The sequence below is a fragment of the Narcine bancroftii genome, chromosome 9 (assembly GCF_036971445.1).
Source record: "Narcine bancroftii isolate sNarBan1 chromosome 9, sNarBan1.hap1, whole genome shotgun sequence".
Taxonomy (NCBI): Eukaryota; Metazoa; Chordata; class Chondrichthyes; order Torpediniformes; family Narcinidae; genus Narcine; species Narcine bancroftii.
The window spans coordinates 71,064,128-71,089,694 of NC_091477.1; the positions used below are offsets into that span (position 1 = coordinate 71,064,128).

The 25,567-nt window shown below is 46.7% G+C and overlaps 1 protein-coding gene across 1 annotated transcript in view; it reads right to left on the reverse strand.

Annotated features, from left to right (window-relative positions):
• The window catches only part of LOC138742261 (unconventional myosin-VIIa-like), a 187,835-nt gene extending 162,839 nt beyond the window's left edge, over nt 1–24,996 (reverse strand). The window contains exons 1-7 of the mRNA XM_069896399.1: nt 24,874–24,996; nt 10,353–10,466; nt 8,888–9,040; nt 5,746–5,930; nt 4,319–4,440; nt 1,725–1,867; nt 337–450 (exon numbers count right to left, since the gene is read on the reverse strand). Of these exons, the coding sequence (XP_069752500.1) occupies nt 337–450; nt 1,725–1,867; nt 4,319–4,440; nt 5,746–5,930; nt 8,888–9,040; nt 10,353–10,466; nt 24,874–24,891 (849 nt within the window). The 5' untranslated portion in view covers nt 24,892–24,996. The remainder of the gene's footprint in view (nt 1–336; nt 451–1,724; nt 1,868–4,318; nt 4,441–5,745; nt 5,931–8,887; nt 9,041–10,352; nt 10,467–24,873) is intronic.
• Between the last annotated feature and the right edge of the window lie 571 nt (nt 24,997–25,567).

Consider the following 25,567-nt stretch of genomic DNA (forward strand, 5'->3'; position numbering starts at 1 on the left):
TTTGCTTCTTCATAGAGCTTAAATATTGTAAGGCTGATTTTTGAATTAGATGTTCACAGTGCAAACACATAAGTCGTTCTAAACATGCTCTGCCGGAGGACTCCGCGGGTCGAGCAGCATCAGTGGGATGAAAAGAACGGTTGACATTTTGGGCTGACTTCACCCTGAAGAAGGGTTTCGACTCAAGACCTGACCGTCCTTTTTCTCTCACTGGGGCTGCCGAGTCCCTTCAGCAGAGCGTTTTTGGCTTCAAATTTCTGGTATCTCCTGTGTGCCACGTGTTGGTCCCGTAGGCTGGAGCAGCAGCTGGGTGCTTGCTGCCACGACACAACTCACCATGGTCAGATAGTCATACTCGTGTGCTGTGCCTAAACCGAGGAGCTGCTTCTGCTCCCTCTTCATGCCCATGAGTAGACTGTAGAATATATGGTAGTTTCTCTCATCTGGAGCCTGTATGGAATACAGAAGGGTATGCATTTAACAAACAACCTATCCTGGACCATTTACACCTCTTCACTGGTCAAAAAGGTGCAGGGGAGCCTTCACTTCCTAAGCAGGTTGAGGAGGACAAGGCTACCGGCCCCCATCTTGACAACATTTTACTGGAGCCCAATTGAGAGGGTCCTGTCTGGCTGCATCATTGTGTGGGACGCCAGCTGCAAAGCTTCGGACTGGTAGTCAATGCAGAGAATCATTAAAACAATCACAGGGGTCTCTCTTTCTTCCATTGACAACATTCACGGGTGTATTTCTTAAATAGGGCTCAGAGAATTATCAAAGATCCCTACCATCCATCATACAGGATCTTTGACCCACTACTGTCAGGAAGAAAGTAGAGAAGCATCAAAATCTGGACTGCCAGACTGGGAAATAGTCTGGGATGTGGAAGGAAGCGGGAGCACTGGGGGAGGGAGAAACCCACACGGTCGCAGGGAGAGCATGCAAACTCTGCACGGATAGCACCTGAGATCGGGATCAAACCTGGGGTACTGATGTCTGGGGTCAGCAGCTAGCGGCACTACCCGATCTCCTGTCAAAAACCATCACCCCTTCTGTTAAACAAGCATGACCCAAGTCTCTTGACGCAGGCTCCATGCTTGAGGTGGGGTTTCTCGTTGAGGATGACGACACTTGAGAAATCACCCACCCGGTAGATGTGTGTTTCTCATTGCTCATCCAGTACCATGAGAAACCAGCAGCAAAGTGTGTACATACAACCAACTAGAGTTGAGTAAGAAGATCAGGGCGGTTGGTAGCAGAGTTGTCGGGTGGTGGAAGCACCCAGGAAACTGGGATGGAGCCTTGTTTCATGGCGAAGGCTGCTCCAGGTGGGCAGGGGAAGGAAGGAGTGGGGGTGGGAGGCAGATCCCTGAGAGAGAGTGCGAGACAGCAGCCGGACAGTGCTGAGATGTCATCCTCAGCCCCTTCCTCTCAGCAGGAGTGGGGATGGGGGTGGGGCTGCCTCAAAGCTTCCAAAATATTCCCCCGCCCACCATGGCTTGATTGGAATGTGGTTTCCTGCAAAAGATGTGTCATGGTATTTGAGAGATGACACACAATCCGTCAGTGACACCTCCTCAAAATGTCTTGTGTGTGTGGGCAATCACAGAATCCCCTTCTCCTCCAGTGTGGAAGCTGGGGAAGCTTTGGATGGTGGAGGTCTCACCAGGTCAGTGGGCGTCATTTATCCTGATTGGGAATAGGCCTTTAGTTGTCACACCTACCTGCTGACACACTCGGGATTTCTCCAACAAGTACTGCTCGACCTTGGCTCCCTGAATCATCCCATCTGCACTGAAGAGAATGTCGATGTATTTCCCAAAGCGACTAGAGTTGTCATTTTTCACAGTTTTTGCATTGCCAAAGGCTGTGAAAGGGAACAGTACAAAATGCATTTGAGACGATCATTTACGTCAGTCATGGTAAGCATGGACTGTTCGACTGAAACTGTACCATAGAGTAGTAGGGTCAGACCACAGGAAAACAGGCCCATCAGCCCATCAAGTTCATGTTGACCATCAGCCATCCATTTACATCAATCCTATAATTATCCCCATTTGGTCTTCCCCAGATTCTACATTAGGGACAACTTACAGCAGTCAATTAACCTTCCAACCCACACATCTTTGGGATGTGTGTGGGGGGGGGGGGGGGAGGAAGAACTGGTGCAATCCCACAGTATCACTGAAGGAGCATGCAAACTCCACACAGATAGCTTCCACAGTCAGGATCGAACCAAGTCCTGGAACTATGAGGCAGGGCTTTTAACCAGTGCGCCACTACGGCTGCGGTACACCCCAACTCATGGTCCAGGCATTGGGAAGAAATCCTCGTGTAATGGTTAGGCCTGTGCACCAATTCTTTGGTTACTTCACAATGGAAGCCATTGAAATTGCAGCCGGGACTTAGTGCCCACACAGAGAGGTCAGGAACCAGAGCCGTGCCATCCCTCACTCTCCTCCTCTGCCATTTGTCCTCATGGGTCGGAGTCAAACCCCTCATTATTGTGTGCATTCGCATCATGCCTCCCTCTTCTCAGCCTCCTGTGCCCCAGCCATCCAACTGTAGGAAGCAGCGGAGCACACAGGACAGAGGAAGTTACGAGAAGAGACCAGAAAGGCAGAGTTTGTCCTCCATGGTGCCAAGAAACCTGAGGGGGAATAGAGGTGGACAAAATAAGGGCATGGAAGGGACAGATAGTGGGGACCTTCTCCCCTTGTGTACAGCTACAGGAGTAAACACGAAAGTCTGCAGACACCGTGGTTAAAGTAAAATACACATTTGCTGGAGAAACCCAGCAGGTCAAACAGTGAACTTTATACAGCAAAGTTAGATACATAACCAATGTATCAGGCTTGAGCCCTTCATCAAGGAATGAGCAAAATGTAGGGTTCAGGCACCTTTTGCCCATACCTTGATGAAGGGCTCACCTGAAAGGTTGGTCATATATCTTTATCTTTGCTATATAAAGAATACTGTTTGATCTGCTGAGTTTCTCCAGTGTTGTGTTTTTAGTACAGCTGGAGGACGTAGGTTGAGGGTAGAGGATGAGGTTTAGAGGGGAATTCTTTTCACTCAGGGAGTGGGTGGAATCTAGAACACTCTGCCTGAGAGGGTGGAGGAGACAGACACTTGCTGCAGGTCAGTGTCTGGACCAGCACATTAATCACTGAGGCACAGACGGCTATAGACCACATGCTGGCATATGGGTTGAGAGTGGATTGTGCAACTGAATGAAGAGAGAGAGAGAGACCCTCCACCCAAGGAGATAAGTTAAAAAGAGGTGTGACAAGCAGCAGGAATGGCCTCAGGGATGTGTTCTCAACACAATCTGGTGGAGGAACTCAGCAGACCAAGCAGTATCAGTGGGAGAATAGCCAAGGTTTTTGGCTGGAATCCTTCCTCGAGACTGGATAATCAAACTCAGCCATTCTTTTTCTCTCACTAACCCTGCTCGGTCTGCTGAGTCCTCCAGCTGAGTGTGTTTGGCTTCAGATTCCAGCACCTGTAGTCTCCAGTGTGTCTCTAAGATGCGTTCTAGACATTGAGCTCATCATGAGGGACGGAGCATACGGTTGAGAGAAATTCTCAAGGTCTGGAGCGGAGTACAAATGTAGAAAAGGACAAAATCTCATCTTGGGCTGTAACAAATCAGAGGGCATCTGGAGTGTGCATGGAAAAATGCATGGAGCAAGGTATAGACAGCGACCTCTTATGGAAACCAGCTCTGTCTGGGACAGGGAGTCAGGAAAAATGACTCATTGTGAAGCCAGCCATTTCAGGTTAGCAATGAAGGAGTGAGTATAACCATGCGCGTGAGTATCGATAGTGAAAGAAATCATCATATGTACGTATCAATGGTGGGTTTGAAACAGAACTCCTTGAATGTGGTTATTTGGCTGGGAATTAAGTCAGTGATGGACAGCAATGGATAAATGAGGTTGGCTCAGTGGGCTGAAGGGCCTGTTTCTCTGCTGGATGATTCTCCTCAAGGTTAAGTCACTCTGTCCTAGAAAACATTCCAGTAAATTGGTGAATCTCTTCTGCACCCTCTCCAGAGCACACCCTCCTCACAGTGTGGTGGCCAGGAACCATTGGTGTACACACACACGAATATGAACACACTCACACATGAACACATACATGGATGCACATCCACATATATGCATGCACACATGTACCCCACCACACACATGCATGTGCACACACTAACATATACACATGAATTTGCACTCACCAACAAAGGCACACACATACCCTCACACTCCCACCCATGCACTCCTTGGTTTGGCCTTGGGTTGTTAGATGCCAGATTTACCTTCCAGGATAGGGTTGGCTTCCAGGACCTGCTGTTCAATCCAGTGGTGCCGCCCACTGACCGCAGCCAGGAACTTCAGGATCAGTTTGGTGCTTTCTGTCTTGCCCGCTCCTGACTCCCCACTGAAATTAACAACACCTGTTAATTCTCAAGGTTCTCTACCCCGGAAATCTAGATCCAATTCTACCCATATCTACCATACAACCATGGGACACTACTGCACATAAACAGGCCCTTCAGCCCTTCTAGTCTGTGCCAGACATTATTCTACCTGGTCCCATTGACCTGCACCCCTCCATACCTCTCCCATCCATTTACTTGCCATGGGGAGAAGCTGCCCCTATCCCCATCTAATCCTCTCATCATTTTTGATGTCTCTATCATCACTTTCTCTGCTCCGAGGTAGTCAGACCCTGGCCTCTCCTCATCACTACATCACTCCATCCCAGGCAACATCCTGCTCAGTCTTCCCGGTACTCTTCTCAGTACAGCTGTACCCTTTGATATAATTGCCACTATACTGTGAGGGTCTATGCCATACATTCTCCAAGATTCCACACACATTCTCCGCTGATTAATTCTGCAGACATTTGGTCAGGTTTGAACTGGCTCAGTACTGTCTGCTGATCCAGCCTGCATGGGTACAAGGTTGAGTTCTGCAGAAGAATGGGGAATGAGACTGCAGTTACAGAAACGGGAATCCCTTCACCTAAATGCTGGAAATATCCTGTGACCTCCTAGAGTCTTAGGGAGATGTCTGTGTGGGTTTTCCCCGGGGGCTTCAGTTTCCTCCCACCCTTCAAAATGTACCAGGGATATAGGCCATTGGGCGTAACGGACTCATGGGCCGAAATGGCGCGTAACCGTGCCCTATGTCTAAATTTAAAATAGGAAACAGGCACTTCAGCGCACAAAGTCTATGGTAACGATCAAAACACTAATCTTACACTGATCTCCCCACATTCTGATCAAATCACCCTGATCCCACACTCGAGAGTACTTTACAGTGCCAATTAACCTCCCAACCTGCACGTCTTTGGGATGTGGGAGGAGACCCACCCACTCACAGAGAGAGCGTGAAAACTCCAGATCGGCAGGGACGAGGTCAGGTTTGAACCTGGGTCTCTGGCACTGTGAGGCAATGGACCTACCTGCTGCTTCAAAGGGCTCGCACAAGTGAAAATGACTTGCTGAACTGCGTTGTGAGTGAACTTGTGTCTGACCCTAGGAAGCCCCTGAATTTGCCTCCCTCACCAATTCCTGGCTGCATTTCCACAGAAAGACGCAGCACAGGAGCAGGACCTTTGTCCTGCTGCGTCTGGCACCTATATCCTATCAGGATAGGAGCAGAGACTGCAGGTCCAAGCCTGGCCCAGAGGAAGTGGAGCCATGGCCAGCTGAGGCCCATCCCTCTGCCCGCCATTCACCTGATGATGCAGCTCTGGTCCCTGTTGGCCTTCCTCATATTGAAGTAGCAGTTATCAGCGATGGCGAAGATGTGTGGCGGCAGCTCTCCAATCCGTCTGTTGGTGTACAGGATTATTTGCTCTGAGGTGTAGATGGGGAGCTGCTGGTAGGGATTCAGAGCCACCAGGATGGAGCCAGTGTAGGTCTGTATATGACAAAGGCATGAGAACATTGAACCCCTCACTTAGTCTAGCTCATCCTCACCACCAGCAGTGAGGCTCCTCGCTGCAATACTGACACAGGCAATGTTAACAATGGCAGGAACCTCCCCATCACCGGAGACAGCCCATAGTGAACACACCCACAAAAGGCATTCTCCACCACAGGAGGTGGCTGGGACAGGGGCCGTCCATGACGAACTTGTGTGGAACAGGAGCTGCCTGTGACCAACTCACCTGTAACAGGAGCTGCCTATGGCTAAACTGCCTGTGACCAACTCACCTGTAATAGGAGTTGTCTGTGTCTAAACTGCCTGTGACCAACTCACGAATCGCCTGTGACTAAACTGCCTGTGGCCAACTCATCTGTAACAGGAGCCGCCTGTTACCAACTCACCTGTAACAGGAGCTGCCTGTGGCTAAACTGCCTGTGACCAACTCACCTGTAATAGGAGTCGTCTGTGTCTAAACTGCCTGTGACCAACTCACGAATCGCCTGTGACTAAACTGCCTGCAGCCAACTCACCTGTAACAGGAGTTGCCTGTGACCAACTTGTCTGTAACAGGAGTTGCCTGTGACCGAATCGTCTGTGACTTGTGACAGATTATGTTGTGTTTGTATTGTATATTGATATGTTTTTGGGAGATAAATTGGGGCAGGTTTTTTTCATTGGGGAGTGCCCAAGAGATTTCACTAATGGATTGTTGTTTTGAAAAGCAACTGATGAAAGAGATCAGAGGAGTAGTTCGGAGCCGCAGGCTGTCTGGGAGTGCAGCTTGCTGTTCTAAGAGGGTCATGTGGATTTTGCAAGCAGAGAGAGTTGAGCAGCTTTCTCTCTAAGAGAGAGAGAAAGTTTTCAGTTCTGTAGTTTCCCAGTCCAGCAGTAGCATCTGGGACTGGAACAGGACAAGCTGGAAAGCTTGTGGAAAAACCCCATTTTGAAGACAGGTTGTGACTGCTTAGTTCAGCCTGGTCAAACCCCTCGTGGTTCATACAAGAGGAGAGAACTGGCTGCCTAATGTTTCACTTGAAATAATAGAAATAAAAAGGAACTCTGTGGTGACCTGAAAGAAAGAGGTTATCATCTGGAGAACCCTGATGGGGCAAGTTTCTTCGGCAAGTCACTGACATGGCTGATTAAAAAGAATCAGTTTGTGTCTTGGAACAACAAATCTCTTTCTAAAAACTGACAAGAACCTTCCTGAGTAGTAACCATTTATCTTTCAAGCACCAAAGCCTGGTGAACTTTATAAATGTTAAATTCTGTGCACAGTATAAGAATTGCCTGCAACCAGTGAACTTGGAGGAATAAGAAGTGAGATTGGACTGTGAACCAAAAAACTTTTCTGAACTTACACACACATTACATACACGTGCGCTTAAAATTGGAAATGGGTTAAGTTAGGTTAGTTAAATCAATAATGATAAGTTAAAGTGTGATTCAGTTTTAATGCTTAAAGATAAATAAAAGCAACTTTTGTTTAAGTAACCATTTGTCGTGGTGAATATCTATTGCTGCTAGGTTTTTGGGACCTCTGGGCTCATAACAGACTGACTCGCCTGTTACAGGAGTTGCCTGTACCGAATTGCCTGTGACCAACTCACCTGTAACAGGAGTCACCTCGGACCAACTTGACTGTAACAGGAGTCTCCTTGACCGATTCTCCTGTAACAAGAGTCACCTGTGACTCACTGGCCTGTAACAGGAGTTGCCTGTGACTGACTCGCCTGTAAACAACTTGTCTGAAACATGAGTCTCCTGTGACTGACTCACCTGTAACAGGAGTCGCTGGTGACCAACTTGTCCGTAACAGGAGTCGCCTGTGACTGACACGCCTGTACGGGAGTCGCCTGTGGCTGACACGCCTGTAAGAGGAGTCGACTGTGCCATAACTGCAGCAAATGTAAATCAATGAAAAGGCAAATCCATGAGCTGTTGATAGGAATCTCCCATCACTTGAGACAGCCCATGATGAACTCACCCATAAAAAGGAGTTGCCTGTGACCGATGCCTGTTGCAGGAACTGCCTGTGACATACTTGCCTCTCACAAGACCTGCCTATGATGCAAAAGCACCACAGGCCGGTCCATCAATGTAATAAGGTGTGGGAAACTCATGACACTGAGCTTCCCTGACACCCGATCACCCGCGATCACCTCAGTGACATCACCACACTCTGTCCCAACTCCTCCCATTCACCTCATTCTTCACCCTCCAACAGTTCCCAGGATCATCATCGCATTCCATCATCTGTGGGCCCAATCCCAGCCCGAGACCAAATCTCTTCACCACTCACCCTGCTCACACCCCTCTCCACCCTTTTATCTCCTAGGTTTCTCAACGATTAAATCCTTTAACAGTTGCATTCCTCCTTGGTCTCACATTCCTGGCTCCAGAATCAAAAATGGCTCTGCTCACCCATCTCCCATTCACACACCCCCTCCCCCACCCTGCACCAGTATTTGGAGAGACCAAGGTTCTGTGATTTGGTTGCTCCTTGTCCCATATTCCCTTTGATCCTTCCTTTTTGCCTGATGCCGGTGGATCTGCTGTAAATTCAGAAATGCTCAGGCGAAGTCCCAACCACAGAAAGTGCCAGAACGTAGAGGCCCTGATTAAAGGGATCACCCTGAGCTCTGTATGAAGATGTGATCTGGCACCACGCAGTCAGCCCCATGAAGGACCCCATCATGGTGGTCACAACCTCACTCGGGGGCTGAAGAAGCTATGGCCCTGACAGGGCAGGGGCTGGGGCTGATTCCCAGAGAAGGTGGCATCCAGTTAAGGTTAGGATGTGATGATGCATGGCTAGCCTGCTGCAGATGGGATTAGGCTAGGGAGGGGGTGGTGGGTGGGGAGCATTTTTCACCGTCATGGATACAATGAGCCTAGCGGCCTCGCGTTAACTGCCACACTCTCTGTGCCATCAGCAGATGCCTTACATAAATGACGTTGTCCCGATAGCGGATGTGAAGGTTGCGTAGCATCCCGGCTTCTTTCAGGTCCTCAATTTGAATCATGTCATCTGTTCTTCTCACTGAGGATGGGTGCATGGGCTCCACCTTATCTCTGTCACTCAAGCTGATCCACACTTCCTGAAACCAAAAACAGAGCCTGCTGAGTCACTGTCCCAGCACAGCACAGCACCACAGATACTTCAGCAGAATGCTCATCAGTCAGAAAGGACCATGTTCCTGTCATACACACACAGTACACACAAAGCCCAACCCGAGAAATGACTTTTTCACTCTATTACCTTGCATATTTGTTGTTGTGATGTGTTACCCGGTCTCAGATTAGGGTTGGGGAGGTGATGAAGGGGAGTCTGATGGCCTTGGAAACAGAGAGTCTCAGATTGAGAGATTTCTGCTGGGGAGAGGAATCAGGGCTGGCCAGGAGTTAGGAGCAAGAGGACAAGCTGCTGGAGGAAGTCCAGTAGCCAAGCAGCACCTGTGGAGGCAGAGGGGGCAGTCGACGCTTTGAGAGGAACCTGCGTCTGTGGCGATGAGGGGGGGGTGGGAAAGGGGACTTGGAGGGCTTAGACTGAGCAGATGAAGGGGCAGAGGGGTTGGTGGTAAGACAACTGGAGGGTGAGGACTCTGGGAATTGGGACAACTGATGACTTGAAGCAATCTTCAATGAAGGCTACCAGGTGACAATGGGCCTTGACTACTGCAGAAGAGCCCCACCAAGATGTTGCCTGGATTGGAGAACACGTCACATCAAACAAGGTTGACAGAGCTGGGGTTTTTCTCTTTGGAGTGACAAAGGATGAGAGGTGAATTAATAGAGGACTTCAGACAGGGTGGAAAGCCAGCACCGTTTCCCTGGGATGATTAGAGCAAATACCAGAGCACACCTGTTTAAGATGAGTGGAAAATAGTTTAGGGGAGATGTCAGAGGTGAGTTTTTACTGAGAGAGTGCATGCCTGGAATGCATTGCCTGCGGTGGTGGTGGAGGCTGGTACAATAGGGATATTCAAAAACCTCTTAGACCGGCACATGAATATCAGAAAAATAGAGGGCTATGGGTGTGAGGTGGAGAAGGGTTAGATTGTTGTGGAGTACGTTTACATGGGTCAGCACAATATTGTGGGCTGAAGGGCCTGTATTGTTCTACATTCTGCTAACGCAACATATTTTTCCACACTACCGGCCAACTGTGAATATTTATTATTTAGTTCCTCTTCCTTTTACATTTATTAATATCTCATCATACATCTTGCATGTTAATTATACGGAAGTTGTCAGTGTGTTTCATGTAGCTGGGAAGCTGCAGCAAGTAAGTCTTTAACTTAATCTGCACACTGTACATGATGACAAACTCATTTATTCAAAGCAGATGAGATGGGAGGTCCTGGTGAAGAGACGGCAGCAATCCAAGTGTATGTGGGGAGAGTCACTGACCTTGCCATCATCATCCAGCAGCAAAACCTTTCCAGAGTCGGTCTTCTTCACCTTTGCTCCAATGGGCACGCTGAACTCACCCCTGCCTTTGGTTTGTAGCCACACGTGATCACCCTGCAAACACAGCCCGATGTTTATGTGCTGCCTGGTTCACAGACTAGCTCTGCGGGACAGAGCTGACCGATTAAATGCCCAGCATGAGCCGGCTGGTGTAAAGCACATGCCTAGAATTAACCCTAGAGATTACACTAATACCACCCCCCAACCATACCAGCCACCCCCCCCCTTCACAAACCCATCACCCTCCTGCGGTTTATCACACATGATCAGGTCACTCCACTTCCCAGAGTTGGCTGAGACAGGGGTCAAGAGTAGCAACAGTCAGCACTATTATCCAGATTTAACTTCATTTAATTTAGAGATGTAGCAGGCCATTCTGGGCCACAAAGGGCTCAGGCCCAAAACATCGGTAATGTATCTTCAACTTCTTTGGACACTGCACGACCGGCTGAGTTCTTCCAGCAAGTCTGTGTTTTTACTACAATCACAGCATCTGGAGCCTTATGTGTTTCATTCCTGGCCAGGAGCCCGTGCCCCCCCCCCCCCCAACAAAATACACCGAGGTGACCCATTAACTTAACCCGGCAGGTCTTTAGAAGGTGGGAGGAAACCAGAGCATCCGGAGATGGTGGCAGGTTTGAACCCAGGTCTCTGGTGCAGTAATAGCATTGCGCTAACCGTGCCGCCCTAAATGATGATGAAGGAGGATGGTCCCTGGGGTGGGGGGGGTGGGGGGCTGCCGAGTCCAAGTAAGAAAATCAGAAAATGCAGGATCACTCAGCAGGACAGACAGTATCTGTGAAGAGAGAAATAGAGGTAATGTTTTGGGTCAACCCAAGACATTACTCTGTTTCTCTCTTCACAGATATTGCCTGGCTCGTTGAAGCTTTCTGGCATTTTCTGCTCAGGTTTCATTCTAAGTTGCCTGGTGTTCATGCCTTGCATTCTGACAGACATGCACCAGTGGTGTGCGTAACAGTGGAGCATCACTCATCTCTCCCATGGACACGGGTGCCTCACACTGCTTGAATCGCCTCCTATCGGATCTCACGTTACAGATGCACCTGTCTCACTTGACCACTCAGATCCCACGTTATGGAGGAACACAAGAGACCACAGACGTTGGACTTTGAAATCAAAACCCGATCTGCTGGAGGAACTCAGCAGGTCGAACAACATCTGTGGTCGATGTTTCGAGACAAAGCCCTTTATTGAAGCTGGTTAAATGAGGAAGAAAAACCAGCGCAAACAGTGGTGGGACAGGGGTCGTGTGGGATTGGTGAACCAGGTCGGGGCCAGCCAGAGGTGAAAGGTGATGGACAGACACCTAGATTGGCAGATGTCAGACAAAGGGAGAGACAGGAAAGAAAAACCGACAGCCTTCCTGGATAGGACATGTGGTGAGGTGGAGGAAGATGCGCCGTAGGATGGAACGGGTAATTAGAAGACAAAGGCTGTCTGGAATCTGATACGAAGAGGGGGTTAGAATGATAGTGCAAAGAGAGAGCAGATGGCATTGATGGAGGGAAGAGTGGAGAGAAGGAACCTATTTCTTCTCTGTACACATCAGACCAACACCTACACGACATGCTTCCATATAACCATATAACCATTTACGGAGCGGAAACAGGCCATGTTGGTCTTTCGAGTCCGCACCGGTTCACTAATTTTGTGCGCCCTCTTCAGGCATTGGTCCCGGTAGATCTCAACATCAGTGTATGTGTAGAATGATATTCAACATTGCACACATGTTTGTTTGACATGATACTGTTCACCAGCCACTCCAACCTATTTATGACAGCCCTTACAAGGCCATACAATGCCACCTGAAAATTTTTGTGATCTGGTGGAATGGAAAGCTGCTTTCTTCATTATTACCACATTGAAGAGATGGCTGGGCCCCTGCCAGTCAGATCACCCACCGCCTGCTTTGCTGTACTGGACTAAATTGGGCCAGAATGTCAGCCCTCCAGACCATTACATAGCAGGACAGATCCAGTCAGTCGCCTCCTTGCATGGCATGGGGGGCCGAGGGTCGGCTGTCGCAGACGTGTACTCATGTGGGACCAGAGTAGAGCTGGTCAGTGTTGGAAACGTATCTATGGGGGGGGGTCGCACAACAGAGGTAGCGCATATGCACGGGCTGGAACGGGGAGCACGAACAGTGTAGTGGTCCATACATGTGCGTAGGATCACATGCAGAGAATAGGAGTATCACAGTCACCTGCATGGTGGAAAGCCAATGGAAAAGGGCAGGGGGTAAGATGAGAGATGTTTGCTGGGATGAAGAAAGGGGCTGGGAGGTCACGTGATGCAGGGAGAACAATTGGAAGCAAGAACCTGCAGATCCCAGAAGTATATGAAAATAAACCAAGAAAAAAGATTTAAAAAGTAGTCAAAATACTTACAAGTGATTTTGAAGATACAAGCAGAATAACAAAAAAAGTAAATCTGCAAGTATGAATGGCAAGGAGTCAATCTCAAAATCTCCAGAGCAGATTGAAGTGCCTCATGGGGACAAAAATGGTGGGGCTGCTTTGAGGCCTGCTAGTGAATTCGGCACCCAGGTTGAGCAGCCCACCCGACAGGAGAGTCACGACCAAGGAGGCAACGTTGCCTCGAATCAACCACTGGCTGGCAAAAGCCCAGTGAAATGTACTGGGGAGAGGGAGAGGATCGGTGGACCCCCCCCACCCCCACGCCCTGCAGCGAGAATGCCAGGTCAGGAGAGTTCATGCTGTGCACGATTCTCAAGTCACAGGCAATGAGTGCGGTGGTTGCGAGGCGAAGGGGCTGGGATGCGCAGCTAAAGAGCCAAGTTGGGGCCCAATGAGGTCAAGGGAGTCCAGTGTTTGGTCAGACAGGGCGATGAGGTCAGTGAGGGTGAGGACCCCGATGGCGACAGGGGCAGCAGCGGCAATAGTGGATGAAAACTCCGTGAGGCAAGGAGGCCTAGCAGAGACTTACCCATGACACAAAGCAAGTGGGGGCTCGGAGCCATCTCTGCGGGACGTGATGCAGGCATTGGGCCTCATGGAAGATAGACTATTCCAAACAGTAGGTAATAGAGCCCAGACCATGGGGGATAAATTAGATTAAATGGAACGTGCCCTCTCAGGCTTAATGGGGAGGATGAATGAAGCTGAGGACAGAGTGGGGGCAAGCAAGGACAAGATAAACAGAATAGAGGGGAAGCTAGATGTGCTGATGAGTGAGAGGGAGCACATCTGGAGTAAACTGGATTCCTTAGAGAACTTCAGTCAAATAAACAATATAAAGACAGTGGGACTAAAAGAGGACACTGAGGGGAGAAATCCAGTGAACTTTTTTCAGAGCTGGTTCCCTGCAATATTGGGCAAGGACATGCTGGGTGAAAGGATAGAAATAGAGAGGGCACACCGATCTCCCCTTCCGAATGCAAATCCTAGGGAGAAACCCTGCCCAGTCTTGGCAAAACTACTGCGAAACAAAGACAGGAAGAAAATTCTAAGAGCGGCGGCAGCCAGCATGATAAAGAAGGAAGGCCTGATGGAGATTGAAGGGCTTAAAGTCTTTTTTTAACCCGATATTAGCCCAACACTCTTAAAATCCAGGGAAGAATCTGAACCAGTCAAAAGGCTGGTAAAGCAAAAAGGTTATGATTGTGCTAAGATACCCAGCCATCCTGAAAGCAGTAATGCCAGGGGGAAAAGGAAGTTTTTAAACTGAGCTGGGAAAGGCTCAGCAATTCGCCAAGGAGCTACTAATGCTCGGGGTGGGGGAGCGGGGGATGGTGGTGGGGAGAAGAAAAGTAAAAATGGGGAATAAACTGTGGCAATGTAAGTATTTGCTGTAAATGGTATGGTACACTGTTTGTCAGAATCAGACACACACAAAGATAAAGACTGTACAACAGGCTTTAATCCACAAAGACTTCCACAGAGCCAGGGTGGCTGTGGCTGCAGCAACTCTGAGTGAGGCCTCGGGAGGCCAGCGCAGGCTTATATCCCGGAGGGTGATTGACACCCGACTGGTTGGGGCTTGATTCATTCAGGCCGACTGATTGACAGCTGGCCAGGTGTTGTCCTGTCCCCTTACACTCCTGCAGGTACAGAGGTTGCCCCCTGCAGTAGGCTGTGGTGTACCGCCACAAATTATAATAGTAATTTGGCACAATTAAGTGTTACTACTAGGTTTATGGAAAGGGGGATAAAGTATACATATGAAATGATATGGGGGAAAATATGAGATCTGGGATGCTTAGGGGGGAGAGGAGGGGAGGGACATGGATGCGAAGTGCAATACCTATTATATTGAGGGGGTGGTGACAAACTAAGGTAGGGTGAGAGATGGAGTATGGATCTGGGGTTAGCTGATTGTTTTATTATAGTTCTTATCAATGTTGTGTCTTTTTTATGTTCCCTTAATTGAACTTCTGAGTCCTTGTTTTTTTTTCTCTCAAGGTTGGTCATGGGTCTAAGACAGATGGCCAAGGATGTTCAGTGGGATGGGATGGGAACTTGGGGTGACAAAGATGCAGAAAGAGTATGCTACTGACAATCCTAGGGGCAATGACTAAGAGCATAAAGTGTGTTAGCTTTAATGTCAATGGTCTAAATTGAACCGTCAAGAGAAAAGGGGTCTTGGCACACATTAAGAAAATTGGAGCAGACCTGGCCTTCCTTCAGGAAACACACTTGACAGAATGAGACGAGAACATCGGAGGTTAAAAAGAGGATGGGTGGGCCAGGTAATGGCCTCCTCGTTCAGTTTAAAGGCAAGGGAGGTAGCAATTCTGATAGGGAAGAGTGTGGCAGATTATGTTGTGTTTGTATTGTATATAGATATGTTTTGGGGAGATAAATTGGGGCAGGTTTTTTAGTGTAGGTCACATACAAACACTTTACAAGAGATCTTATTTAAAATACTGGAGCTCTGCTCAAGCCAGACAGGGCAGCACCTGGATACCTTTGAAAAAACTTTGGGGAGTGCCCAAGAGATTTCACTAATGGATTGTTGTTTTGAAAAGCAACTGATGAAAGAGATCAGAGGAGTAGTTCGGAGCCGCAGGCTGTCTGGGAGTGCAGCTTGCTGTTCTAAGAGGGTCATGTGGATTTTGCAAGCAGAGAGAGTTGAGCAGCTTTTTCTCTAAGAGAGAGAGAAAGTTTTCAGTTCTGCAGTTTCCCAGTCCAGCAGTAGCATCTGGGACTGGAACAGGACAAGCTGGAAAGCTTGTGGAAAACTGTATTTGGAAGACGGGTTGTGAGTGCTTAGTTCAGCCTGGTCAAAGCCGTTGTGGTTCATGCAAGAGGGGAGGACTGGTTGCCTAATGTTTCATTTGAAATAATAGAAACAAAAATAAACTCTGTGGTGTCCTGAAAGAGGTTATCATCTGGAAAACCGAGATGGGGCAAGTTTCTTTGGCAAGTCACTGATGTGGCTGATTAAAAAGGATCAATTTGTCTCCAGGAACAAATCTCTCTCTGAAAACGGACAAGAACCTTCCTGAGCAGTAACAATTTATCTTTCAAGCACCAAAGCCTGGTGAACTTTATAAATGTTAAATTCTGTGCACATTATAAGAATTGCCTGCAACCAGTGAACTTGGAGGAATAAGAAGTGAGATTGGACGGTGATCAAATAACTCTTCAAAACTTACACACACATTACATACACGTGTGCTTAGAATTAGAAGGGGGTTATGTTAGGTTAGTTAATAGTGATAAGTTAAAGTATGATCCTGTTTTCATTTTTAAAGATAATTAAAAGCAACTTTTGTTTAAGTAACCATTTGTCTTGGTGAATATCTATTGCTGCTGGTTCTTTGGGACCTTTGGGCTTGTAACAAGAGTGTTCCAGTGAGAGTGTGACTACAGATAAAGCAGGTAGATTTGTATTGGTGCACTGCCAGATATATTCTGAATCCTGGACTTTAAGCAGGATATTTTCCTGAGATTGGACAAGTCAACAAAGAAAATAGCAAAAACAAAGGCGGCAAGATCTGCCATTGATGGTATGGAAGAGCAGAATTTGATCAATATATGAAGGCGGAAGCATCCGAGGAAGAGGAATTATTCCTTCTACTCAAGGCAGCATGACTCCTACTCTCGAATGGATTTTTTTCTTAGCATTAGCCCACATAGAGGATAGGATCATGGAAGCTAGGTACAAGGTGAATCTTCTCTCAGATCACTCACCCTTGATAATAATGATTGAAATTCCAAACAGTTTACAGATGGCGTCTTAATGCTTTGCTGTTAAAGAAACCGAAGTTTAGTAGTTTTATAAGAATGTAGATATTCATGTTCTGCAAGGCCAACTGTACCTCTACACCTTCTTTCCTTCTAAGGGACACTCTCAAAGCATATTTGAGGGGTAACATAATTGGATACACTACAACAGGAAGGAAAGAAGGTGGGTGAATTAGAGCAAGAATTGCTCATCTGGAAGGACTTTCAAAAATCAGGCTCAGACGTCCAATATAGGGCTATTACAAATGAAATACAACATGCTTCAAATGTACAGTATGGAAAAGGCCACATTCTTTGGCTTGGCTTCGCGGACGAAGATTTATGGAGGGGGTAAAAAGTCCACGTCAGCTGCAGGCTCGTTTGTGGCTGACCAGTCCGATGCGGGACAGGCAGACACGATTGCAGCGGTTGCAAGGGAAAATTGGTTGGTTGGGGTTGGGTGTTGGGTTTTTCCTCCTTTGCCTTTTGTCAGTGAGGTGGGCTCTGCGGTCTTCTTCAAAGGAGGCTGCTGCCCGCCAAACTGTGAGGCGCCAAGATGCACGGTTTGAGGCGTTATCAGCCCACTGGCGGTGGTCAATGTGGCAGGCACCAAGAGATTTCTTTAGGCAGTCCTTGTACCTTTTCTTTGGTGCACCTCTGTCACGGTGGCCAGTGGAGAGCTCGCCATATAATACGATCTTGGGATAGGCCACATTATGATCAAAGCAAAAATACTATGAATTGGGTGAGAGACTCCATAAAGTCCTCACTTGGCAGTTGAGGATGGAGCAGGCCTCAAGAACAAACTGGGAAGGATATGGACTCCTATAAACCAAAGGAAATTATACCTTCCAGAAATATTATGAGGAATTATATAAATCAGAATTGGCGGGGAGGACGGACAAAATTGGCGAATTCTTGTCTAAGATAAAGTTGCCAAATTTGGACTCAGAAGAACAGGAAGGCCTAGACGGTTCCTTCACAGAAGATAAGATAGAGAAAACATTGAACTTGTTACAAACTAACAAGACTCCATGGGGAGGATGGGTTTCCACCTGCATTCTACAAGGAATTCAAAGATTTACTGATAGCTCTCTATATAGAGGTGGTAGGTCATGCAATGGAGACTCATACACTTCCGGAATCTTTCTCAACAGCAATTAAAGAAAGTCAATGATCCACTGTTGCCACCTTCTTATACACCTATTTCTATTAAATACGGATAATAAGATGATAGCCAAATTCCTGGCAAATAGGTTGGTGAAATATTTTCTAAAGCCAATAAATAAAGATCAAGCGAGCTTTGTACCAAAAACTTTTAACTTTTGAGTTATTAACTTTTGAGGATTAACTTTTATAATTTTGAGGATTATCCTCAAAATTAACTTTTGAGGATAATACACCTGGCAGAAACTAGAAATGAGAGTGGTTTGACTATTGCTCTGGATGCAGAGAATGCATTTGTCAGACTAGAGTGGGACTTTTTATTTAAAGTGCTGGAGAAATTGGGGTTAAGGTCAACTTTTATCAATTGGATATGGGCACTAAATCAAGCACCCAAAGTGAAAGTCGTGAGCAACAGAAAAATTTCCCCAGCCTTCTCACTGACAAGATCCAGTAGACAGTGGTGTCCACTATCTCCAGCTCTGTTTGTATGGCTATGGAACTTTTGGCTAAGGTAATTCATCAGGATCCAGACATTAAGGGCTTTAAAGTAGGCCAGGAAGGACATAAAATCAACCTATTTGCTGATGATGTGTTAATATATCTGACAGACCCAGTAAAATTGATGTCCAAACTGTGCTCTACCCTGGAGAACTATGGGAAGGACTCCAGGTATAAGATCAGTTGGGACAAGAGCGAAATCATGCTACTTATGGGGGTGGGGGCTATAGTCAATGTCAAGAGAATTGCTATCTAAAGTGGCTGCAAAATGGGATCAAATACTTAGGAGTGAGAATAGATAATAATCTAAATAATTTGTACAAGTTAAATTATACCACCTTGCTGGGAAAATTTGAGAAGGATCCTAACAGGTGGATGTCTCTTGCCTATAATGCTGGTGGGCAAGGTCAACTGTATTAAAATGAATGTGTTGGCAAGAATTCAGTATCTCTTCCAGACACTGCCCATGGCATTACCCCAGGGTTTTTTCCAAAATCTGCTCTCATGCTTGAGAGCATTCTTATGGAATGGAAAAGTAGCCAGGGTCTCAATGGAGAAATTAACCTGGGATTACAGTCTGGGTGTACTACGAATGCCAGACTTCAAAAAGTGCTATTGGGCAGTCCAGTCAAGATATATCTCCTCACTCTTCAAGGGAGGGGAGATGCCATCCTGGGCACAAATTGATCTGCACTTGGTGGACGAGAAGGTGGTAGAGGATTTTATTTATAAATGGGATGCCAAATTGCTATCCAGAAAAACAGACAGCCCCATCTCGAAACAAATTATTCGTATTTGGAACAACATTAACCAATATTTAGGAATAAAAGTGGGGCTGTCCTCAAAAACACTCCTGACTCCAAATCGATTAATACCTTTGACTGTGGGTAACAAGATCCTGGACACCTGGTGTCGAAAGGGTGTCAGGTGCATAGAGGACTGTACAAGTAGGGGCAGCTAATGACATTTGAACAATTTAGGCAGAAGTAATGATTTATCAAATAAGACGTTCCACTGCTACCTTCAGATAAGATCTTTTCTACAGGACAAATTAGGTCCAACCATGGTCCTACCAAAGTGCAGTGACATAGAGACTATGATTCAAAGGGGGAACACATGCAAGTTCATCTTGGCAATGTATTTTTTGTTCCAAATGGAAAGACCTAAATGAGGCCTTCATAAATCAAGGCAGAGATGGGAGCTGGACTTCGGAATAACTTTGGATGAGTGGTGCTGGTCTAACCTGTGTTGGACCGGCATGACTGTGGTCATAAATGCACAGTACAGGCTGGTGCAATACAATTTTTACACCAGCTGTATCTGACCCCACAAAAGATTAATAGATCTAAACCAGAACCATCTGACCAATATTTTAGATGCAACATTGAGACCTGGATATGTACCAAGGTGAGGCCCTTTTTGGTGGAATTGGACCAAGTCCTAGGGAAAATTATAGGTAAGGAATTCCCACAAGACTTGGAGCTGTTTTTGTTGGGTAACATGATGGACATAAGACTTAAAATTTCAAATTCAATTTGCAATGATCACATTGGCAGTGGCCAGGAAGTGCATAGCAGTTACTTAGAAGTCCTACTCTTGTCTGAGTATTGCACAGTGGAGCAAGGAAATGTAAGGCTGTGTTCCCCTGGATAAAATTACTTATAACTTAAGGGGAAGGTACGTTACTTTCCAAAAAATTTGGCAACCCTACTTAAACTTCACAGGAGCACAGTTGTAAAGAGGACTACTACACCTCGTTGCCCTGCCTTCCCCACTTCTTCCTCAATCTTGGGAAGGGTGGGGGGGGGGGGTACGATCCATCTCAGTCCAGCCAGGTAAAGTCAGGAAAAGAAATCGGCCTGAACTCAGGCCGTCATGCCGCAACAAACCTACAACTCCCTGATATTTTATTTACTCCTTTGTTGTAAGTGCTTTTAATGTCCTGTGTGGTTTATTTTTGATTAGTTAAGTTTTATGTGCCAAGGGAATGGAGGGGGGGGGGGTGGGGGGGGGGGTGGGAGGGGAGGAGATAAATTTGGACTCAACAGAGGAATTTGTATCGAATAGATATGGATAAGTTGTAGTCGGTTCTGATTTGTAATAATTGACAATGCTGAAAACTGTTTTGAGTCCAAGTCTGGAAAATCACAAATAAAATATTCAAAAAAAAGAAGAAAATACATGCTGTTTTATTGTGCTGAAGTAAGAGTGGATGTGTTCTTTTAATTGTGTGTGTAATGTTTAACTTGCAGTCCCTACAGGCCAAAGGGCCTGTTTCAATACTGTCTCTAGGAGATATCGGAGTACTTATACAAATTGTAAGAGGAGTCTGTGTTCACACTACCAAGGAATTGCAAAACAACTTTAAATGGGTATGGTAGTTGAGGGGTAAGGTTTAAATGCGTATGGTAGTTGAGGGGTATGGTTTAAATGGGTATGGTAATTGAGGGTATGGTTGTTGAGGGGTATGGTTGTTGAGGAGTATGGTAGTTGAGGGGTATGGTTTAAATGGGTATGGAAGTTGAGGGTATGGTTGTTGAGGAGTATGGTTGTTGAGGAGTATGGTTGTTGAGGAGTATGGTAGTTGAGGGGTATGGTTTAAATGGGTATGGTAGTTGAGGGGTATGTTTGCTGCAGGGTATCAGAATGGAAGTCCCTGCAGAGGATAATCAAAATGGCCAGAAAGATCACTGGGGTCTCCCTTTCCTCTATTGACAACATTCGCTGGGAGTTTGCTTAAATAGGATTCAATTAATTGTAAAAGAAACCCTTTCCATCCACTGCACTGTACCTTTGACCTACAACCATCAGGAAGGAGGTACCAGGAGCATCAAAATCAGCACTGCCAGGCTGGGAAATAGCTCTGGAGCAGTGAAATAATAATAAACTTGAACTTGAAACACGAAAAAAATCAACAAGCAAGTGTACATGCAGGAACTTTAGCTCAACCCTGGTGACAGGAGTGGGTAGAAATGTTTGGGGCTTCTCCCAGTGCCACTGCACAGCTCAGGCCCTATTTCGGTGAACCGACGGGGATTTCACAGAGAAGGTTGAGGGGGTTCCCAGCACACAAGGCAACAGGAGCAGGAGGAGGCCACTCATCCCCTTCAGCCTGCCCTGCCATTCAAGGTGACCCAAGCATCTATGCTGGCCTCAACTCCCCAGGGCCCCTTTCAATTTCCTGATCTTACCAATAATTTTCCAGCCATGTTAAATGTATTTCAATGGTATGACCTCCTCCACCCTCAGGGGCAGCGAATACACTGGCCTCTTGAGAGAAGATTTTTCAACCCACTTTGATTTTAAATAACCAGCCCCTGGTTTCATGACTATGTCCTCCAGTTTGCGATCCTCCCATATCTCCACATCACCCCTAGCAAGCGGATCTCATATTTGAGTTTCTTCCAAACTCTAGTCTAAGGAATACAGACCCAACCTACTTGGCCTCTCTAGGTAGGGCAACCCTCCCATCACCACAATCTCCTTGAGACAGTTGATTTTTCCAGTCCCAAGTTTAAATGTTTGTAGGTAAGGGGACCAAACCAGCATTCCAGGTGTGGCCTCACCTACACCCTGTGGAACTGAAGCAAAACCTCCCTGTTCTTAAACTCCGAGCTCTTCATAATAAAGACTAACATGCTCTTTGCCTTCTTAACTAATTGCTGGAGCTGCCTGCTGATTTTATTATGATCCCTGGACTGGAATGTGAACACTGAACAGGATGGTGCCCATGACTACGGCTTGAGTCATATTGGGCTGTGCTTCACTGTGCTATTGCCACCCAATACGACTGTCAACCTTTGCCACTTCTCAAAGGTTCACCTGGTCAAAACCTGCTCAAACACTAAAGCTTTGGAGGCTACAGACCCTCCTACTGGTCAATAGATGCTCGACATTAGCATGGTGGGAATTGGACTGGGGGCAGCAGGAGGGAGGGGCAAAACCAAAGGAGGAGGGGAAGCGACCAGAGGGCAGGAGGGAGAGACCAGTGAAGAGAGGGAAAGGGGACAGGTTGGAGAAGGGAATGGAGAAGAAGAGAGGGAGGGATTGGAGGAGAGAGGTGCAGGAGACTGGTCGACAGGGAAACTGGAGGAAAAGGCAGACAGAATCAGGAAGATTGAGGATTGGAGAAAGGGGATAGTGGATCGGAAAACAGAGCATGGAAGAATCCGGAGCAGTTTGATAACTGGCCTACAGGCTCTTCTGGCCACTGTTTGAGCCCAGGCCCTCATTAAAGGAGCATATTGAACCTCTGATAACAACTTGCCAATAGGTTCCCTTCCCTGCCTGATCTGCTCAGTTCTCTTTACTTCATCCTGCCCACCCTCTGCTCTAAACCAAAATTCTAATTTCATGGTCTCAGTGAAGGGTCCCAGCCTAAAGCATCAACCATTCTTGTTACTGAGTTCTTCCAGCAGGTTCTTAAAAACACTCAGCAGGACGAGCTGTATCAGAGAACAAGAATTTAGATCCAGATCTCTTCATTGAGACTGGAGATGCAGAGGAGAGAAGCGGGTGTCAAGAGGACAGGGTGGGTGGAGCAGGACAGGGATTGATGACCCAGGGAGAGGCAAAGCATGATGGACAGAGGCAGTAGATTGGCAGAGGCCAGAAAATAGGGGAGAGAAAGGCAAGAAAATACTATTTTGCCTCTCTAGGTAGGGCAGGTGATCAGGTGAAGATGAATCAGATAGGAGGGAGTGGGTGTTTCGGTTGCTAGTGCAGGAATCTGATAAGAAGAGAAGGGGAACTGAGGGTATAAAGAGAGACCAGATGGAGCCAGAGAGAGGGGAGGAAGGGAGAGAGGGGTGATGGGGAATGGGAGCAAAGTCAAGAAGAGATGGAAATGGAGGGGGGTGAGAAATGGGACAACATAGGAGGGAGGGGAAGAGCAGAAGGGTATGGAAGAAGATAAATTAGATACCATTCAGCTGTAGGCTAGCCAGGTGGCATATGAGGTGTTGTTGCCTAGATGGTTTCTTGCTCCAGATACCAGGGCCTGCACTCTCTTGTGTGTCTAGAACTCTGCTGGCTGCACATATCTGCATTTGATTTCTAATGGCCTGTGGACAATGAACCACAGGCACCACCTCACTTTCTCTGATTTTTTTTGGTACTATTTATTTATTTTAAAATGTAATTTATACCAAGATCTGCACTGTGCCACTGCCACAAAACAACACATTTCAGGACATGTTCAAGCGAATAAATTCTGATCATGTGTCTTTCATCAAACATTTTGCTCAGTTTGCTCTCATCTTTTACAATAGGCACACCAAATGTTTGGTGCCAGCCCACATGTTTTCTGGCCAGGTAAGGTGATTCCAATGACCAGTAGAAATCTGGAGGGCCTTCTGCACTGGTTAAATAGATTGTGTAACAAAGGGAACAGGGAGATAGTGTCAAACAGAAAGCAGGCAGGCGCCCATTTTAAAAAGTGACTGGACAGGTTAATGAAATGTTAAAAGAACATTGGCTTGAGAGTCAGAGGAAGAGAGTATAACAGCATGGAAACGGCAGTGCACCTTGTAGATCCGGGTGTGGCCATTGTCAGTGCATGCAGTGCTGGGCACATCTCTGTGGATTTCAAAGCTTGGGAGGGGATGGAGATGAGATTTGCTGGAATAAGACCACAGATGAGGGACGTCAATCATGCGAAAAAGAACAGGAAAACGAGAGCTCTTTCCTTCGGAGGGAGACTAAAGGGAGAATGAATTGAGGCCGATACGGTGACCCAAGTGGCAGGGCTGCTGCCTTGCAGAGCCAGAGACCCAGGTTCAATCCCGACCTCAGGAGCTGTGCAGAATCTGCACATTCTCGCTGTGACTACATGGGCTTCCACACAAGCACTCCGGATTCCTCCCCCGAAAGGGTGCAGGTTGGTGGGTTGATTGCCCCTACTGCCTGGGAGAGCACTAGAGCTGAGTTATTATGATCTGACATTCACCGGGAGTGTTGCTTAAATAGAGCTCAAAGAATTATTAAAAACCCCTACCATCTAACACAGAGTATCGTTGACCCACTTCCATCAGGAAGGAGGTGCAGAAGCATCAAAATCAGGACGGTCAGGCTGGGAAATAGCTTCTTCTCACAGGCTGTGAGATTGTTGAACAGTATCCTGGAACCTTGGGTCTCTTATAAATGAAACCGAGTCAATTATTTCAGAATAATTATATATTTAAATATGATATTTTTATGCATGTATGTGATCATTATGTTGCTGGGTGAGGCATGCTTTATGTGTGAATGCCGTGGTCCAAAGAAGTGCTGTTTCATCCGATTGTATACGTACGGTCAGATGAAAATTAATCTGAAGTTGAACTTGAGTGGAGAGAATGTAGGATCAATGTAAATGGATCACTGATGGTCAATGTGTCAAGCAGCCTGTTTCTGACTGGCTTTATGTTTAATATTGTACAGTTTCCAATAAATAAGGAGATTTTTTTCATAATGGTAAGCGGCTTGCTTACTAAGCAAACTAAGGTTTCCCCTTAACAACGAGGAAGCATTAAACACCCATTTCTGCGTTTCACACACAACGATCAGTGGCAAACTTTGATCAATGAAAGAACAATGTAATCACTTACCACTCGCAGAATGGCCATGGCGATCAGCGGCACTTCTTTCTCTCCGTAACTTTGACACAGACGGAAAATAAAGGAAGGTTTAAATACATGAAGGCCCAGAAGGTTGGTATGTCTGTGGTCTTGTTGTCTAATCCATGGCTGAGGAAACAGCAGAAACACAGTGCAGATTCTGCCCAGTTCAAAAAGTCTGTTACATGTGGAATTTGCCTTCAATAAATCTCCAATATATTTATTTCACGTTTCAATCAAAATTCCTCTAGCAGCCCAGCAAATAAATTCCATGATGTGTTCCGGGAAGATGCATGCAGTAAGAAACTTTGACCTTGCGAACAACTGACCCACGCCCAGTAATATTTGCGGGTGGAGTGTGTGTGTGTGTGTGTGTGTGTGTGTGTGTGTGTGTGTGTGTGTGTGTGTGTGTGTGTGTGTGTGTGTGTGTGTGTGTGTGTGAGAGAGAGAGAGAGAGAGAGAGAGAGAGAGAGAGAGAGAGAATATGAATGATTTTTAATGCACTCACTACAGATCTCACCTCTTCTGCCTAATTGAAGGGTTTCCAAATTTACCCCCAGGATTTGATTGGCAGGTCTACATTTGCAGCCATTCTCTGGGTTCCTTGAGAAAATAGCCATCCCCTTGGAGCAGAGGGTTTTAATCCAGCAGTGATGAAGGAATAGTGGCTAGATTACCCATGCCA